At 46.5% G+C, this 20,479-nt stretch overlaps 1 protein-coding gene across 1 annotated transcript in view; it reads right to left on the bottom strand.

Annotated features, from left to right (window-relative positions):
* Positions 1–20,479, bottom strand: part of LOC121279408 (solute carrier organic anion transporter family member 5A1) — a 269,590-nt gene that overhangs the window by 6,516 nt on the left and 242,595 nt on the right. The window contains exon 8 of the mRNA XM_041190629.1: positions 19,288–19,352. Within this exon, the coding sequence (XP_041046563.1) occupies positions 19,288–19,352 (65 nt within the window). The remainder of the gene's footprint in view (positions 1–19,287; positions 19,353–20,479) is intronic.

The raw sequence follows: 20,479 nt of genomic DNA, 5'->3' as shown, positions 1-20,479 counted from the left end.
TGTGGAGCTACAAGGAAAAGGTCTGCTACAGATCCCTAGGCAGACCGCAGACGGGATTATAGACACAGCCGAATCACAAGCCTCAGGGAGGGCATCCGATGTGCTAGCGCGAGATCTACTTGATGGGGTAAAATCCGACATTGACGATATCAGGATCAGAACAATTCCCGGACACACGTTCAAATCAGAATACCAATTAAACTTTATAAATTTGCACAAGGATAGGCAGGAATTGGTGGTTATACAACCTCAAGGTGGAGGAGAGGATAGAGTCATAAAATTCATTATGGCCATCCCTCAGGAGCATCACCCGAAAGGGGCATTCCTGAATAGGTTTGAATCCCTATGAGTAGATAAAGGGGGGATGGTATTCCGCATAGGGCTACGTGGATATATATCCTATGTAAAAGACATGGTACTGATGAGTACGAGAGAGTGTTGTACAGAATCAAGAAATTACATTGTGTGCTCATGATAAACGCTAGGGGTATTTACAAATACTAGTAAAGTCACATTCACCACATTACCAATTCAGGAAGCATTTAAGGCAATTCAGGTGTCCTCAACTCAATGGTGCTTCATGACCAGTGAGGCTGAGTTCCTTTACGGGGACTTACTTTGTGCTACCAACTCAAGTTTTTGCCTACAGGTGACCAATCCTTTTACTATACAAGACTTCTATTTGCCAGGCAGAACCACAGGATAAGTATTTAGCCCCTGGTGGGTTGACACATTGTTCACCGATCAAACTCCTGTCAGAACAGCATGCCTAGCCATGCAGGAAGCGACAAGAATAGCTCAATCGTATGTAGAAGCTTCTAGAGAGCAAATCACGAAGGAGCGTGTGCAAGTGGATTAGCCCCCCAGTCGGCCAGGAGGTTAGCCCAATCAGCTACTTCCTATGCTATGGCCAAAAGATTGATGAATTGGTGGGAGATTGTTAGAATGGGTATGACAATAGTCACAGGAATCATGCTCTTATGGGCTATCGGACTCTGCTGCTACCAACATAAAACCTGGAAAGGGACTCTCCAGGCACAGGCAACAGTAAACCAAAGGTGCGCATCAGTTCCCCGACCTATGCATACTCCAAGGGAGTAGACAAGAGAAGGGAAGGTTAGGTTATACAACCAGGTGGTTTAGGATTCCTCTGGTGGTCTGGATGACTGGCTGCCCGAAGGTCTAGAAGAGGAACTCTCCACTTAAGGTGTGGCCAGCTTGGGCTTTGCCAAGGGCCAAAAGGGTGGATTGTTAGGGGGAAATTAAAAATACTAAAAGAGAATAGAGTAAGAATTTACTGAAAAACCCCCAAAATTTCCAGGCAGACATGGCTGCTAAACATACTAAGAGTTGAAGATTACCAGATGAACATTGCACAACCTTGAGAGTCAGATTGGAGACAAAAGTATGACATAAATTAGATTAAGTGTACTCCTCTCTCAGATAGGGAAGGGGCAGATGGTTTTAGCTTAGATATGGGAAGATGAGCAATGGACAAAGAGGGGTTTTGATGAAACACAAATAGTCTTAAGTTGCAAGAATCAAGATTCATGTATACATGCCTTAATCCTGATTAGATAATATAGTTTAGAATAATTGGATAGCAAAATCACATGTTTATGTACTCAATAAGATAGAGATAATGGACCCGGTGTGTCGATTACCAATTGGATGTATTCAACTGTACTCAAATGTATTATGATAAGAAAAGGTACAAAAGTAGTGAAATGTAATCAGTCAGGGAGCTGGGCCTTCATTCTTAGGAATGATTGCAGCTCCCTTGCATATGCTTGAATAAAACCGGTTAAAAGGGAGCCTGAGTCTTGTGTGGTCGTTGCGGGATTGGAGAGCGTTAACATCTCCTCTTCAGCACTGTTGGCTGCCAGTGCACAGCAGAGATCCAAACAGCTTTCATAGAGAACACGTGGCGCAGACAGACTGCTCTTCTTAAAGGCAGTCGGTCCTTCTTAAAGGGAAGCTGCACTTATTCACAAGCGGCTGCCAATAAATATCAAGGCTGCAATTCTAAATAAAGAAAATGAAAAACCAGGGCAGAAAGAGGGTTTCAAAGTCATGAATGTGATGCTGAGGCCTTAGTAGTGGAGGTGGTCATGAGGAGAGAGGCCCTGTTTCTGCAGGGGGTAGTGAAAGAGCCCCTCAAGGAACACCCTCTGTAGGGAATGAAAGTAGGTGATTGGGGAGGTCAATGCCCAGAGTCTGGCTCTGAGGATCTGGTAGCCGTGCCACAAGAAGTGTCATGACCTCATGTATCTTCACATGACATCTCCTATCCACTGCACCACCAACATCTCACGTTGCTCAATGCACCCTCATCATTTACACATCAGGAGTCCCTAGCATTCAGGACTCAGGCCTAACATTCAGACTCCACCTCATCTTTACAGGCATTCCAATGATGCCAGCCTCATACCCACCTCCTGCTGTTTTCACATGCTGTATCTCCAGCTATTCAGCAGTGAATATAGTATACTAATTTGAAGGGAGTACACGTAAATTGTTGTTTCACCTGCAAGAAGGGTTTGAGGCCTTAGACAGTGAGGAGAGAGAAGGTAAAAGGGCATGTATGAACTGTACGTAGTACGTACTGCTCACAATGCATTCTTCTTTACAATGGCGAGACCTAGCATAAATTGGGGGACCATTTTACAGAACTCTTCCGTTCGGTCCACATGAATCCGAGCTTCTGGTTGCCTGTTATTTTAATTCACCAACTTGCTCTCATGTTGACCTCTCTGTCCTCAGCCTAATGCAGTCTTCCAATGAAGCTCAACATAAACTTGAGGAACACCTCATCTCTCAATTAGGCATTTTAAAGCCTTCCAGACTCAACATTGTGTTTCATATTATAACCACTGCTTCCATTTTTTTCTTTAATCATTGCATGTTTTGGTCTTGCTCTAGTTTCATTCTTGCTTTTGTTCATCATTCTGCCCTTCACTCCTCCTCTAGGCACATCTTTTGTTTCATTTCCTTTTGTTATTTAATCTCTTCTGTCTTCCACAGACCTTCCTCTTTTGTTCTTTTTCCACCCTATGTCCTTTCACTTACAAAAACCTAACTTTGCCTAGTTGTGATGAAAGATTGTTGAACTGAAACATTAACTCTGTTTCTCTCTCCACAGATGCTGCCAGACCTGCTGACTATTTCTAACATTTTCTGTTTTAATTTCAGAGTTCCAGCATCCCCAGAATCTTGCTTTTGTGTTAGAATCCATATGAAACCAGGCAGAGTACGCCACGCAGAGCGCGCCATGCAGAGCTTGCCCTCTCTGCAACCTCTGCTCCAGCTACCTGGTGTGTTGCAGATGAAGAGCTATTGCAACAATAGTCCCCATACCTGTTGCAGCCTTTGTGTGCATAAGTAACCAAATTGTCTGCCCTCCCTGTGAGAATGCAACAACACAGACTGCCAAATGCAGGAACTTACCGGAGCATCTCTAAAAGCACACCACAGTACTTTGAGAGGTTTTGCGATAGTAGGAAATATCCTAAATTTCCTTGGCTGCATGTTGGGTGCCTTGCATTGTAAGTAATGCTACTGCATGCCTCTTGCAGCTGTGTGTATGTTCTTTAGTGAGTGGGGAAGCAAATTAATTAAATGGCCTTTGTGGCCCAAGTTCGTAAGTAGAGTGCCAAATCAGCAATTGGGATCCAGAGTCACTGAGAACACTGATGATGGTATGTTACAACCTTATTATCCTTATCTCAACTTCTAACTCATCCTCATCCTGCCATCTGGTCTGATGCACAGGCTACAGATGGTATGACCATTGAATCCCTTCGTTTCCAACCTACACCCCTCTTTCCTCACCCCAGCGTTTCCATTTCTGATTTCCTGCTATCAGATACCCAGGAACTGCTGCCTGCCCAGCTACAGCAGCCCCAGGAGGAGGGGAGAGAGAGCAACACCACTGCACTGATGAAGAGGCAACGGTCGAAAATTTCCAGCTCCCCACCCCACTCCACCCCACGGTGGGTTTCCCCCAGCGGGGCCGGCAAGCCATTGAAATCTCCGTTCACATAGGCGGGACCTGAAGATCCCACCTGGGTGAGGACTGGAAAATTCCGGCCATTGTCCCTTGATCTGACACTGCTGCACAGGGGATGCCTGCACGATTGCCCTTCTCAGCATGGGGTACTGCTCGGGAGTTGCAGGAGACGTTGCAACTCTCCACTCAGAGGGGCTCCTGTAGTGTCACCTCCAGCAGTGCTCTAGTCTGAATTGCTTGCCCTATATTTATGCTCTAAAACTTTAAATACACCATGCAAAAAATCTAAATTAATATTTAAAAATATGACTGGTATATGTTTGTCTCTAGTCTTAGTACTCAAACGTTCAAAGCTTTGACTTTTTTGAGTGCAATTTTTAATCTCAGATTAGAACAAGTAAGTGCAAAGTGAAGGAGCTGGAAGCCATATCTAAAATTGTGCTGTCACAGAAATGGAATGTGACATTAAAGACATATAAATAGCTGCAACTTCAGAGAAACAACTGCTGACTGCTGTGTTCAAAACAATTCTTCTACAAATTGTTCTTTAAGAATAATTACATGCATATGGAGCCTTTATTAAAACATCTCAAAATAATCCAGTTGAAGAATTGTTTCAAAGTGCAAGGCCTGTGCCAGTAAAGTTTAACAAATAGCAATGTGACAAATTAGTTTCTTGATGGTAATTGATTAAGGGAGGAATCTTGGTCACCCCCTGTTCCTCTTCAAATACTGCTGTTGGATCTTTCATACCCTCTTTGGTTTATGTTTCATTTGGAGGACAGCATGTGCTACAATTCTGCAGGCCCTGGACTGCAGGAATTCATATTCTGATTGGGGGCCAGAACCATAGTCTTCTGATCCAGAAGCAAGGTAGCTGCTAAATGAGATAAACTAATATTTATAAATGGCTATTGAAGCAAGTCACCATTATTCAAACTTAACACTAAAAACACAGGTCACTTCAAGTGTCTGGTAAGTAATGTTGTTCAGCAAGTTAAACTTGTAGATCTTGGGCAGAATTTTCCGTGCCAGCTGGCAACGGGCTTGCTTGGCGGTGTGAGTGGACAATATGGCGAGAAGGCCAGAAATCAGTCTTACGACGTCGTGATAACCGTTTGTGATCGTCCGCTCGTATGACGCATATATAAGGTGTGCACTTGGCGGACTGTACTTTGAGGGGAACTCGGTGGGGGGGGGGGCCTAGCGTAGGCGAGGGAAGCGGCCACACGTTAGGGAAACCTTGTATAAAGTGACCATTCTTCTGCAGCTGAGACAGTTCAGATGCAGCCACATTGACATGCATGGAGTCAGGCCTCTAGCTTAACTGCCCACTCAAGCAACGCAGAGGCAAGAAAGTGCCACCAAATGCACCGGAGCTTTTCACCCCTCGGCCACAGACTGAAAATTAATGAGTGATTTAGTGGACTGCAGAACAGGTGGACGATTGGGCACATTGTACAATCTCCTTGCTAAAGCTGGTGATGGAGCAGTCATTGGTGGAGGTGCCCGTAGCCTCTTGAAATGTCATCATTCAGATTTGGACAAGTCTCCCCCATGGTTCAAGCTAACACTACAGCCTTGCAATGCGGGTTAGGAGAATGCTTGTGCCTGAGGTGAGAACACAGCATGCAGTCCAATGGGCAAAGCTGGCGCCAATTGGTCAGGTTGAGTGTGGCGGAAGTGGTTGGGGTTTCGGGCAGCCATGCAGCGCACTAACCTCTGGCCATCCAAGTGGTGGCTAGTATTCTACAGGATACATTAAAGAGCCTTCAGACTTAACCAAGACAGGTTCTTAGTACACCCAAGCTAACCCGCACATCTATCTCTTTCATCCTGCAGAAGGAGGACAGCATGGAGCCTAGTGAACTAACTTTATGCCTCATGATGTACAGAGGACAGAGACAACAGAGAAGACTGCAATGGAGGTGCCTGGCTGCGCAGAGGGAGGAACAGCACCCTCAGGAATAAGGGGCGGCTGGGGTTCCCACATATTACGCCGAAGAGCCACAGCGAACCATCGATGGTCGGCGCCTAGCCGGAGCCAGGGTCTATAGACATTGCCTTTCATTCTTGGAGATGACAACCAGTGTCGCTGAAGACTGTGCATGTCTAGGCAACTGGTAAGTACATCTGCCAGTTACTGCAGGATTTGGCGCCACGGGAAATGGAGGGCGTCCACTGCCGGTGGTCGTGAAAGTGACTGCAGCACTCAATTTTTATCCCAGTGGCTCCTCTCAGGGCTCCACAGGTGACCTCAGTGGGATATCACAAGCCTCCACCCAGAAATGAATCCATGAGGTCATGGATGCATCTTTGCAAAGGCACACAACTTTGTGCATTTCGCCTGGGACCAAGAAAGCCAAGATGCAAGAGCGATTGGATTTGTCTAGATCTCAGGTTTCCCACAGGTGCAGGGTGTGATCAACTGCACTCATGTGGCGCTCAGATCTCCGACTCAACAAGTGGTTAACTATGTCAACTGCAAGGGATTCCATTCACTGAATGTGCAGCTGGTCTGCGACCACCACAAACACATCCTGTAGATCTGTGTATGTTTTCCAGGGAGTATCCATGACTCTTACATTTTCGGTCGGTCACAGATCTCTGATGTCTTCCAGGGTCCAAAAAGGCTGCAGGGGTGGCTCCTCAGGGACAAGGGCTACCCACAGAGGAAGTGGCTGATGACACCCATGCAGTGGCCTCAGACTGCAGCAGAACAAAGGTATAATGATGCTCATGCTGCAGCTCGCAACAAACCATCAGAATACTGAAAATGTTTCCGGTGCCTGGATCGGTCTGGTGGAGTCCTGCAATACAGTCCACAAAGGGTGTCACACATTGTTGTTGCCTGCTGTGCTCTTTACAACCTGGTGCTGCAACAGGGAGATGACCTGGCTGAGGTGGAGATGGGGAAGCTGGAGGTCTCCTCCGCTGAGGAGGACGTTTATGGGGATGAGGATGAGGAGGTCCTCAAAGGCGACAGTGACGGTGATGAGGCCCTCACACTGGCAAGGCAAGGCAGGCGTGCTCGGGAGGCCCTCATAGCTGCTAGATTTGTAGAGGATGATGACAACGTGCAGTGAGGAGACACCATAGATCATCACATTGCATCTATGTACATTTGACTCCAGTATGGCTTGTGGCAGTGCACGTACCCTCTGTGATAATGCTCCTATAATGGAGACACAGTGGAGGTTTAATAGTTGCTTGATTGCCAGAGGATGATGATAACATGCAGTGAGGACACTCCATAAATCTTCACATAACCTCAGAGAATGTCTGACTCCTGTCTGTCTAAGGGCAGCTCGCTTGTGCTTTGTGATCAGGGTCATTCCAGTGGGAGAGCCTCTAGGGAACAGTGACCATTGTATCATAAAGTTTAGATTAATCATGGAAAAGGACTGGAAACATTTCAGAGCAGGGATAATTAATTGGGGGAAAGCCAAATTCAATGGAACGAGAATGCATCTGAGTCGAGTGAATTGGAATCAAATGTTGGCAGAAAAGATGGTGGCTGAACAATGGATCACCTTCAAAGAGAAAGTATTGCAGGCAATATCAAGATGTGTCCCCTTGAAGGGGAAATGTAGGACAAATAAATCCAGAGCACCCTGGATGATGAGAGAGTTAGAGGTAAAGATGAAAAGGAAGAAGTGCGTGTATGACTGATGTCAGGTACAAAATACAGTGGAGAATCAGGGTGAATATAGGGGTACCAGAGGGAAAGTAAAGAAACTACTAAGAAAAGCAAGGAGAGAGCATGAAGAGACTGGCAGCCAACATAAAAGTGAATCCCAAGGTCTTTTGTAAGCATATAAATAATAAAAGGGTGGTAAAAGAAAGAGTAGGGCCGATTAGAAATAAAAAAGGGGACTTGCATGTGGAGGCTGGAGAAATAGCGCAGGTGTTGAACAAGTACTTTGCATCTGTCTTTATAAAGGAAGAGGATCCTACCCAGGCCGAAGTGAGAGAGGAGGTAACTAGTATACTAGAAGAATTTATAATTGAGAGGAAGGAGGTGTTGGAAAAGCTATCTTTATTTAAAATAGATAAGACACCAGAACTGGGTGAGATGCATCCAAGGGTACTGAGGGAAGTAAGAGTGGAAATTGCAGAGGCACTAGTGATAATCCTTCAGTCTTCCTTAGACACAGGGTGGATACCAGAGGGCTGAAGAATTGTGAATATTATGCCCTTATAAAAAAGGGGTGCAAGGATAAAGCTGGCAACCACAGACCAGTCAGTTTGACCTCAGCATCGTGAATGGCTGGGGCCCAAGCACTGATCCCTGCGGTACATCACTAGTCACCGACTGCCATCCGGAAAAAGACCCATTTATTCCCACTCTCTATTTCTGGTCTGTCAACCAATTCTCAATCCATGCTAGTATATTACCCCCGATCCCATGTGCTTTAATTTTGCCCACTTGCCTCTTACATGGGACCTTCTCAAAAGTCTTCTTAAAATCCAAATACACTACATCCACTGGTTCTCCCTTATCTATTCTACCAGTTACATCCTCAAAAAACTCCAGTAGATTAGTTAAGCATGATTTCCATTTCATTAACCCATGCTGACTTTGTCTAATCCTGGGGATAGTCTTGAACTTCAAAAGGACATAGACACATTGGTGGATTGGGCAGACAAGCGGCAGATGAAGTTCAATGCAGAGAAGTGTGAGGTGATTCATTTTGGCAGGAAAAATATGGTGAGACAGTATAAAATACAGGGAAAGTCTCTAAAGGGGGTTCAGGAACAGAGGGGCCTCAGCATATAGGTCATTGAAGGTGGCAGGGCATGCTGAGAGTTAATAAAGCATATAGTATCTTAGGCTTTATTAATAGGGGCATTGAGTACAAGAGTAAGGAAGTCATGTTCAATTTGTATAAGACACTAGTTAGGCCTCATCTGGAGTACTGTGTCCAGTTCTGGGTGCCATATGTGAAGAAGGATGTGAAGGCATTGGAGAGAGTAGAGGAGATTCATAAGGATGATTCCAGGGATAAAGAACTGTAGCTATGAGGATAGACTGGAGAGGTTGGGACTCTTTTCCTTGGAGAAAAGAAGGCTGAGAGGAGACTTGATAGAGGTATCCAAGATCCTGAGTGATATGGACAGGGTAAATATTGAGAAACTGTTCCCACTCAAGAGAACATCAAGAACTAGAGGGCACAGATTCAAAATAATTGGCAAAAGGAATAAATGTGATGTGAGGAAAGATTTTTTTCATCCAGAGGGTGGTTGGAGTCTGGAACAAACTTCCTGAAAGGGTGGTGGAGGTAGGTTCGATCAAGGTATTCTAAAGGGAATTGGATTGTTACCTGAAAAGAGAGAATGTGCAAGGGGATAAGGCAGGGGAGTGGAACTAGGTGGAATACTCTTTCAGAGAGCCAGTGCAGACTCGATGGGCTGAATGGTCTCCTTCTGCACTGTAAAGATACTGTGATATTATGTCGATACTGTGAAACTTTAATAGCACCTGTTCCCTTGTCTGCCTTCAGCACATGACCCCTTCAGGAGCACAGCATCACTGGTCGCAGATGCTGAAGAGATGGGGGCCAGTCCCACCTTAAAGGTGCTAAGAGCACACAGAGAGAATGACAGAACTCTGTGATGCCTGCCTACGACATTCTGGCAAAAATGACAAGCACCATCGAGGTGCAGGCATCACTAATATGCCCAGCGAGTGTGAGGCCGGATCATCCTTTGGTCTGAAGGCTGCAGAGAGCACAGGGAAGAGGTCCTGGACTGAGACACCTGCCTTTATTTTGTGCAGAAAGGTTTCACATCTGAGTGACTAGAACACTGCTCATCAGAACAAGGAGCCATAGGCAGAGAGACATTCTTGGGAATTTATTTACAATATTGAACATTATATACATGTGATTAACTCCCATACCGAGGCTGTGCAACCACATCTTCTTAACCTTCCTAACCCTGTCGTTACGACTTGATGCTCCCTGGACATCCGCGGCGGAGTTGGAGGCAGCCTGCTGACTGCTACGCCCTATCTGTGATGACCTTGGTGAGCGCTCTCTGGAAGGGTGAGGCCTGGAGGGCCTTGCCCTGCTTTCAGGGTCCTGCTGTGTGCCAGTGGCACCCTCCTTGAATTGTGGAGTTGGAGCTGCTGAGGTCACAGGAAGAGGGGATTCGGATGGGCCGGACACTCCCTGGATGGTTGGCCCCAGGGGTTGGGGTACACCTGCTGATTCATCTCCCTATGGGTGCCCAAGGGCCCTGAGTGTCTCCTTGAGGAGATGCGGAAGCTGGAGTGAGATCAAGCTGCCCCGCACCCCTCTCGCATACACACTGTTGGAGGCCAACTATGATGTTGGTGATGGAGTTCAGCCCACGCTGCATTGCAGGAGTGATGTCCTAGACCAAGATCTCCATGGCGGCTGCCATCCTACCAGTGTTGACCTCGGTGCATTGGCATGCTGGCGCTATCATCTCAGCCTGAAGGCGGATGTACTCCTCCGTCATGCCTTGCAACCTGAGAAGCGCAGCGGACATTCCTTCCTAATGTACCCAAGCTTGCCTTTACAGCTCCAGCAACTGAGGTATGACCGAGTCCAGAGGCTCCTCATCTGACTCAGACTCAGCAACATTCTGGCCTCTAGCAGTCCTCTGAGTGCCGGACACCTGGAAAGTCCCTGCCACCGCCTGCTGTGAATCAGATTGCGATCCTGAGGCTACTCTAAAGTGAGGTCCCACTGAAGTGTGTGTCTCTGCACTGGTGGAGGGTGTGGGTAAGCCCTGTGATGGGTCTCCAGGCAGGGTTTCAGCAGATTCCTCTTCTGAGCTTCCAAACGAGCTTATTTGGAGGCCCTGGGTCATGGACTCTGTCGGCTGTTTGACAGATGTGCCTGCGAAAGCAAGGGGACGTAATTAGTGCATGGCAGTGGCCTATGAAATAGGACACATCACTCACGGCATGGTTGTCTGATGGCTGTTGCACTGCTGGATCCTCACTTGGTAGTGCAGCGCTGACCTCACCGTCAGCACAGGAACGGTCCAGCTCCTCGCAGGCCAGCTGGATGACTCGATTTTCAAAGTCCACGAGGACCTTGATTTCAGGCATTCCTCCACCAGTCTGTGACCTCTCCCTCTTGTTGTGTGCCAGCTTGTCCTGCGTGTATAGAGGCGGAGAGAGTGTAAGCAGGATGCCTGTCAGGCTAGATGATTAGTATGCCTGGTATGTGTGGGTGGTGATTTCTCCCATGGACAGGATGAGGACAAGAAGGTGTGTGTTAGAGTGTGAATGATGATGTCCCTTGAACTGGCAGTGAGTGAGGGTCCTTTGGATGTGTGATGGGTCTGTGAGTGAGTTGAGGGAGATAAGAAGAGTGACTCTTGCGGCACTGGGTGGCTGTCCTCTTTTACAGGGCATTGGCACTGATCACCGCCTCCCAAGCCGGATTGGTGGTGTTGCTGCCCCTCTTGTGGCAGAGCGGGGGTAGAGAACATCACGGCGGGCCTCCACTGTGTCCAAAAGGTATTCCGGGGCATGTCACTGAATCGGGGGGGCTGCAGTCTTCTTGCCTTCCAGGGCCATGTCTTCTTTGCAGCAATGAAGGGCTGGATGCACTGAGAGGTGTGCGCGCAGCTGCACTTTAAACATGGTGCTCGGCATGATGAAACAGTGACGTGATGGCATGGTGGATGAATGAGAGCCCGCCTGCCATGGAAATGGCATGTTCCCAGCGACGCATGATTAATGCCGCAGGATTGGGACAATACAGCACGAGAAGCCGCCATTGTGCAAATCTGGGACGATTCCGCTCCTTATCAAGAGAAAATGTTCAAGATTTGGGAAGGATCACAAGATTTCTACTAACATTTACAAATATTATCAATTTTTTAAATAATATTTAAAATCAAATTGTTTAAATGATCATGCTGTGTTCAACCAAATGTGCGATTTGGACAATCCATCTCAGCCACCTCCTGAGGTCCACACAACACAGAAGCCAGTCTTCAGCTCTTTCAATTCACTCCATATGATATGAGGAAAGGAGCAAACACATTGCCTGCAGCAAAGGATATGGACCATCATAGCTGTAGTACTGAAAACCCGTACCCCAGAACTAGTCACTCTTCTGGCCAAGCTGTTCCAGTGCACCCACAACGCTAGTCTCTACTCGATAAAGTGGAAAATTTCCCACATATGCCCTGTCCATGAAAAGCAGGCCAAATCCAATCCAGCCAATTACCACCCCATCAGCCTACTCTCAATCATCAGCAAAGAAATGGAAGACGCCATCAATAGCACTTAGTCGCCAACAACCTGCTCACCAGTTCTTAGTTTGGGTTCTGCCAGGGCCACTTGGCTCCAGACTTCATTAAAGCCTTGATCCAAGCTTGGAAAAAGAGCTGAATTCCTAAGGTGTGGTGAGAGTGGCCGCCATGGACACCAGGGCTGCATTTGATCAAGTGTTGAACCAAGGAGCCCTAATAAAATTAGAGTCACTGGAGATCAGGGGTAAAACTATCCGTTGGTTGGTGTCAAACCCATCACAAAGGAAAGTGTTTGCTATTGATGGATGCCAATCATCTCAGCCCCAAAACACTGTTGCAGGAATTCCTCATCTTAAACATTAACTCCCTCCACTACCAACACAGTGTGATTGCAGTGTGTATGCATGATATACTGCAACAACTTCTCAAAACTTCTTTTACAGCACATTCCAAACCCATGACCATTACCACCTAGAAGAACAAGGGCAGTAAGCGCATGGGAACACCACCTCATCCAAGTTCCCCTCCATGTCACACACCACCCCGACTTGGAAATATTCTGTTGTTCCTTCACAATGCTGGGTCAAAATCCTGGAACATCCTACTTAACTAGGCTGTAGGATTACCTTCACAAAGCAAACTGCAATGGTTCAAAAAGGCTGCTTACCACCATCTTCTCAAGGGCAAAGAGGGGTGGGCAATAACAGTGACATCCATATCCCTTGAATGAATAAAAAACCCAGATTGTAGGATGCAATACCCTTGATTTAACAGAAGGTGGCACTGGTGTAGTGCACAAACACATGGACGATTTGAATGTTGTAGTTCCTACACAGCAGCAGGTCAGATTAAGGGAGCCTGGGTCACGAAATTGGATAGGGCCCGAAAACATCAACATCATACTATTTGCTGATTTGCATGACACTTGCATACAGATAGCACTAAACACTTTGTGAGTGGCTGCACACTTAAGCAAGGGGCCCAAATTTGTGTGACACTAACGTCACGTAGGCTGGAACTACTTTCAGCAAGAGGAACACTGATTATGGCACAACATGGTAGGGAGCATGCTCCAAGCTCCCATGACACTGCACTAGTTGTCTTGATAGAGCAGGTGACAGGAGGAGAGAGATTCTCTGTCCATAAGGGACTAGGAAGCTCTCCAGAGAAACTTTGCAAAGGCAGTGAAAGTGGATGGCTTGTGGTGTATGCCATGAGCCTACTTCTGAAGACCTGGATATAGCGCCACAAGAAGTTCAATGATCTCACACGAGTGGTCAAGGTCAGTGCATTCATCTTCAAATGCCATGTCCCACCAACTGCATCACTAGCCTCATTCGCTACTCCACTCAATAACCCCCTCACTCACCTACCTACAATCTTTATCAATCATGACTCATGCCTCATGTTCATAGCCTCATCTCACCCTCACACAGTTAGCATTGTTGCAAGCCTCACACCCACATCTCACAGTTTGCACATACTGCCAAGTATTCAGCAGTGACAGTCACATCACCCAAAAGACATTGCTCCACACCCAATGACACACTTCCCTCTCTCTTGCAGGACAAGGTGACGCATGACCGGAGAAAGCAACATCCAACTGGAAGGGAACAGGCATGGCTGCATGGCTTTATCCCAATGGAGCAGATGGTGCTTTATATCACTGGAGCAGCCATGGCTGAGGCTGTGGCAAGCAGCGGAGCTGAAACCATCAAAGATGATGGGATCCTCATATGTAATCATCCTTCTCATAGCCCTCTAGGGTCTGCAAGTTTCCTCACAGTGTTGGCCATCACTTCCATGCTGTAAAGATTGGATTCCAAGCTCTGTGCAAAGCTCTCTGCCAAGTTAGTGCTGGACTCCTCCATGCTCCTTGACATTGACTGCAGGCTTTCTGATCTCTAAGCATTTCAGTGTGCATACCCATCAGTCTTTTCTTATATGCATCCTATCAAAGTCCTCATCTGAGTCCGCTGCAGCTGGCACCTGCACTACCTTTGCTCCTTGCCCTGGCTGCAGGTCACTGGTTCCCAGTGTCTCAGCACATGCAGATCTCACCTCTAAGCAACCCTCTAAAGTACACACAATGTCAGTGTCTGAGCTGGTGGCTGCGAGTATGCAAGTGGCAGTTTTTCTTCTTTTTCATCACTGTCTTCCCGTTCTTCAACCACTGCTGCCCAGATTGCAATTCTTGGGTATCTGAGAGGAAAAAGGTACAAGGAGGGAAGGGGTGGATGCAGAGGCTGCTACCTTAGCTTCCTTTGCAGCACAAACATAAATCCCCAACACATGAATGCTGCAGTGGAAGCTCAGACTGAAGCTATGCAAGCTCCACTTGCTGCCTCCCAAGCTCAGAGTGCTCTCATGCAAGGTCAGTTTGCTGCCCTGCAGGCTAGAACTGTTGCCATCATAACTGCTAATACCAGTATATACCAGTATTTAATGGACTTCACAATAGTCCAGTGACACGTCCTCCAACCTAGTGCTCAGTTTGCTTAGGCGCCGCCATGCGGGAGTTGCAGTGGCACCTGGACCATGAACCTGATGTCCCCTCTCAGGAGGACAGCATTCCTCCCTCCAACACTGCCCTTGCTGACACCTGTCAAGCAAGCCAGCGCAGGCTACTGCTGCCCATGTCAAGATGGCACAGTCTCAAGCTGGACAATCGAGGGCCAGAGTTATTCAATATCGTCCTACAAGACCATCTGCAGCCTTGGCCACTGAAAGCCAGCAGCTTTCCATCAGCCATACTGCAGTCACTGAGATAGTGCTGCACAAGGGCACTAGGACTGGCAAAGGCACACAGAGGATAGGCATTAAGGGAATGCACAAGGTGAATACTGACTTTTGTATGCAATATGGCATGGTTTAATTTTTCAATTTGGTTTGGAGTGTTTGTTTTGTGGTGGCTTTTATTTTAGCATTGTGACACTGCGATGGTCAGTAATAGAGGGAAGGCAAAGATGTAGCACTGGGGATGGGGTTGCTTCATGGGTGCAGCAGTCAAGTCAATCCTGGACAGCTCAGGCAGAAAGTGGTTGTGTTGGTTGCCTCCTCCCTTCTTCCCCTCCTCTTTGCCCACCTCCTCCTTCTCCTCAGCTGTTTACCAGTGACGGCAAGGGCTGTGCCTTCATGATGGTGAGGTTGTGCAAGATGCAGCAGACCATGACGTATCTTGGCACCAGCTTTATCAACTGCTGCAGGGCTTCTCCAGACAGTGTAACATTGCTCAAGCTCCCTAATGGTCTGCTCGATTACGTTTTATGTGGCATTTGGCTTTTGTTATATACATACTGCTTACCTGGGTGGAGGTTGCGTGGGGTCTCTCAGTCCCACCCCCACCATCTCATCACAACAAATCAAGTACGTTGCAGCCAATTAGTGGTTGCCTGGCGAGAAGGCAACCAACTAGCTGTGTGAAGGGGGCTCCACATCCAATCGGGCATTTAGGGCGAGAAGTGTCAGGCTGTGATCCAAAAGTCAGTCATGGTAATCCATTTAAAGAAACTCCAGCAATTTGAGGAGCGATCCACACGTGTTTAAGAAAGGTTGTTTGAAAGAAGACCGGTAGGAAGACAGAATCCATTGGTAACACTGAAACACTGGAGCAGCAGCAAGTGAGAACATGTTTTTTCCATTCTGGTGACCATTGTGCCACCTGTGACTCCTTCAGGACCCTTGCCAGGGAGGAAAGAATATCTGAGCACACCTGTCCCATTTCCCTTTGGAAAAACAATTGTTCAGAAAAAGAGTCCTATTCTCCCCTTTAACTCTGTTTATCTCTTCACAGAGGAAAATACTCAACCTGCCTGTTTCCAACAGGCTCACATTTGAATCTTCACATCTTTCATCTGCCGAGCCAAATGGAGGGGTCCAGACCAAGTTCAATCCCATGTTTTAACAAGGACTCTCTGTAAGTTCTTCTCCAGGCTGTGGTGATCAGTGGAAGATCCTAATGCCAAGCGATGGCAATAGGAGACCTCCCCACGAAACCAAAGAAGCCTGGATGGGGTCACAGGGGAGGTGACCAGCCATAGATTCACCCAAAGGACTTTGCTGCTGTGCCTTAAGGCCTGAATGACTTCTTACATTCGGCAAGGGTGAGTGCACAACCATTTTGTAGATGGAGCTATATGGGAGGGTGTGACACAGGTTAAGTGTGGGGTTGCCTAGTGTCTGGGCCACTATGCGGAATGAAGCAGACATGCCACACTGCATGGCACCGGGAGATTCTGAGTGGAGTGTCGGAAGTGCAAGACCTGTTAGTTTGCATGGATTATTGCAAAGCGGTGGCTGCCAACAACATATATATTGGACACACACATAACACCAGGATCTTGCCATTGAAGATTCATGACAATGTCCCTTTTTTTTTGCAGAAGAAGAGGACATCTAATGCCCATGAGAGGTCACAGACTGGAGGAGGAGTGCCCAACCTGGCCATTTTGACTTCTCTGGAGAGTTGTTTTGGAGATGGCAGCCAAGCAATGGTGCCGTGCCACTGGCCGTGGAGTGGCTGGAGGACACCCCGAGGTGCTGAGATTCCAAGCGCCCAAAGCTCTCTCCAGATTGCGCTGAAGGAGGTGAGGGAGGATGGGAATTTGGGAAGGGTGTGAGGAGGTGGGATTGATGGTGTGAAAACCTTTTTGGTTCACAAACGGCCCTGGCTGTCCCGATGGAACTCTGATGGCCACGTGTGTGCAATCGATGACACCATGAACTTTGGGGAATGCGGCTACACTTACGAAGCCTCTGGCTTTCTTGGCCTGACTAACATTATCTGTGCTAAATGAAATGAAGCCATTTGCTTGCCTAAACATTGCATCTGTCACGATCTTTATGAAATGATGAGCTGAAGCTTGTGAGATGCCACAAAGGTCTCCAGCTGGTACCTGGAATGACCCCGATGCGTAAAAGTTCAAGGCCACTATTATCTTGAGTGACAGGGATAGGGTGGCCACCAATTACAATTTGAACTGATCTCCCCAGCCAGCAATTCACAAAGGGATATCACTGTCTCCCTGGAGAGATGCAGTCTGTGAAGACACTGGTGCTCTGAGAGCTGAAGGTAATTCATCTTTCACCTGTACACTCTCTGTGTAGGATGGTGTCTTTTCCTACCATAGCCAGCTTGCTGTTGTTGTCTCTCTTCTGCAGGCCCTTGCGCAGCAGCAGGTCCCTCACCTGCCTGCACCGCAGGGAGTTCCTGTCCCTACTGCTGCCCTCCTCTGTCTCCTTCTCCTCCTTTCTTCCTCACTGGAGGAGCCTCCTCCAGAGTACACAAACCTCATGGGGAACAGTGAGCTCTGGTTCCTCTGCTGGGGTCCTCAATCTTCAGTGTGTTCCTGTTTCTAGGCCACCTTCCCTCACAACCTCTCCTTTGTTAAGGCAGCCATAAAAAAGTGAATAAAGTGCAATGAGATCGAAATGCTGCCATCTTCACTAGCAGACTCTACTGCTAAATGCATCCATGGTCCTGCTTGCAGGCCTTTTTATCTGCCCTTGCACCACCTCCTCACACTTGGTGTGGCTCAACGCATGTGACTAATGAAAAATGGAGTGAGCAGTGTAAAATCATAGTTGACTGGGTGTTTAACAAGTTCAATTGTTCTTTAATTGCCTTTTTTAAAATGGCCAAAAGATTTCGGATTTCCTCAATTCTGCAACATCTAAGACTGATGAGATGATATCAGGTTGCTGACCTGATGTCATCACGCCAAATTCTACCTAAGTGCAGTGCGGTGTGGATGGGTGGGGGGGTGGGGGGTGGGACCGGGGGCAGGGGCTGTTGAAGGGAATCAGTTGATTTGCGGCTGCAAAATCCAGCCCAATAGCTAATTAATTCTATACATGAAGCAATAGTGAAAGCTAAACCTTTGTTTCTGTTTTTCTATTGGAAGTTTTGACCCCATCTGGCCAGAGACCTAGGAAAGATGAATTTCCATTTTTATGGAGCTCTGTCCAGCGAATTTAGCAGACAAGTGAAAAACTTCTCGCAGAAAATCATGTCAAATGGAGGCCAAAATTATGGTAATACTGAATCAGCATTCACACTTCGAGCATATGCCTACATAACAACAGTCACATTTTCTTTTATTTTTTAGGTTAATGAGTGTACAATGACCTGGACCTTCTCTGCCTTTGTCAATGTTACTCTTAATTATTTAGAAGACCTGCCAGAATAACCATTGAATGGTTCTTCTGCCAACTTTCCTTCTCAGAGTACAAAAAAAAACACTTCTTTCAGCTCAAGCCTTGGCAAAGTGGTTGAAATGGATAATTCAGCATGTGTGAAATTATAGAAGCAACCACATGTTCCAGAACTCCAAGGCACAATGTCCCTCTTACTCTCTTCAGTGTTAGCCATGCCTCAGTGGTAGCCTCTGAGTCAGAAGGTTGTGGGCTCAAGACACATTCCAGAAAATTGAGCACAAAATCTAGGCTGACAAGGAACTGTGGTCCCAAGGAAGTACTGTACTCTCAGAAATGCCATTTTTTTGGATAGGATGTTAAACAAGGCCCTGTCAGCCTCTCGGGTGAACATATAAGATCCCATGGCACTATTTTGAAGGAGAAAAGGAGCGTTCTCTCTAGTGTCTTTCCAGGCCCATGTTCACCATTAACCCAACCTCACAAGAATTGATTATCTGGCCATTATCATTTTGCTGTTTATGAGGTCTTGCAGTGTGAAAATTGCTTGCCACATTTCCTACATTGCAACAATGCCTACACTTCAAAGATATTATATTTGCTGTTAAGGACTTTGGGCCATTCTAAAGTTGTAAAAGATGTTAGATGAATACAAGTCTTTCTTTCATTGCTCAATACCAGTCTGCTCTTTAGTTTGAACTACATAGAAATAATTAATCGAATAAAATACTATCAAAGGCATCACAGACACTTAGCCTGCTCTTGTAGTATTTAAATACATGGTGCTCCACTATATTAGTTAAAATGCATTCTAAAAATGCTTTATGTGTATGTAATTTTACTAAGTATTCGTTATCAGGCAATAAAAGAAACTAGTCACTTACCAAGGGTTCGTAAGAGAACAAATTGCATGCCCAGCGCAAAAGGTCTCTCCTGATCTTCTACAGACCTAAAACAGAAAAGTATTTAATTTAATTTGTTCCATTATGTTATGAAAAATCATACTTGTGTTGAGGGCTCAGAACATTACCCATCTCTAATCCTCAATTCACCACACATTCCTACACTGTGCTGTTCATACCCAGCTACCAAAGACTGTTAAAAAATTAAGATCAGAAGTTCTCCATGTTTTTAAACTAATTCCTTCTTGCACCAATTTCCAGCTAATAAGAAGGGCATGTGGCCTATTCCTAGGTCTCTATCGTTTCTGTTCTATAGCCGAGGACATGGATGGGGAAGGAATGTTTCCTTACTACTTGTTGGGCACTGCTTCACCAAGGCTTTAATCCTTCCCCCTCCTCCCAGCAAAATAGAATGGGTAAACAAGAGTGTTGCTAACCCCATGGGCATGTTGAAAGTGAAGGCAGATAGATGTTTTAGCAGACTAGATTTTAATAGAAATATTACTTACTCACTGAAAGCTAGCTAACCCCAGGACTGCATGATTCCTCTTATGATGTGCCTGTAAGCACAATAACTCATTTTTTATTTATCTGTTTTTGCTGCAATCTGTGACGAAAATGTGTCCAACCATTGATTTCTCGTAGGGTGAGTGTAATCTAGTATCAGATAGTAACAATGTGGCTAGGAGTAGAGAATCAAATGTGCCCAAGTTACATAGGTTAACTCACGAGGGACTGTGGGCATCTCAGACAGTAAGAGAGAGAGAATTGCTTATTTAGCTTGATGGGTACCACTCCACATCAAGCATGGGGCAGGGAAGGAGGCAGGTCCTAAGTCTACCTCAGCCAGAATGGAAATTGAACCCATGCTGTTGGTGTTACTCTGAACACACTAGCCCTCTAAGCTAACCACACCAGCCCCATGTTACAGATTTGAAATTGCAAAATTACATATGCCACATCGGAATTATGACATTTATTGGCATCCCAGTTTAAAAACAGAAATTAGCAGGCACAGCTAAAAGATGAACTAAACCAGCATTTTTTAATGTTCATTCTGAGGAAGAGGGTCTCATTGGGAAAGCCACCGCTCGATGGGTGAGCCTTCCTTCAGAGCATTTTGATACAACTTAGTGGGTCGCTAGGCAGGTCAACCATGTTAGTATGGGTCTAG

Source organism: Carcharodon carcharias, chromosome 6 (genome assembly GCF_017639515.1).
Source record: "Carcharodon carcharias isolate sCarCar2 chromosome 6, sCarCar2.pri, whole genome shotgun sequence".
Taxonomy (NCBI): domain Eukaryota; kingdom Metazoa; phylum Chordata; class Chondrichthyes; order Lamniformes; family Lamnidae; genus Carcharodon; species Carcharodon carcharias.
Note: the sequence above shows the minus strand (reverse complement) of the source record. Positions and strands in the feature narration are given on the sequence as shown.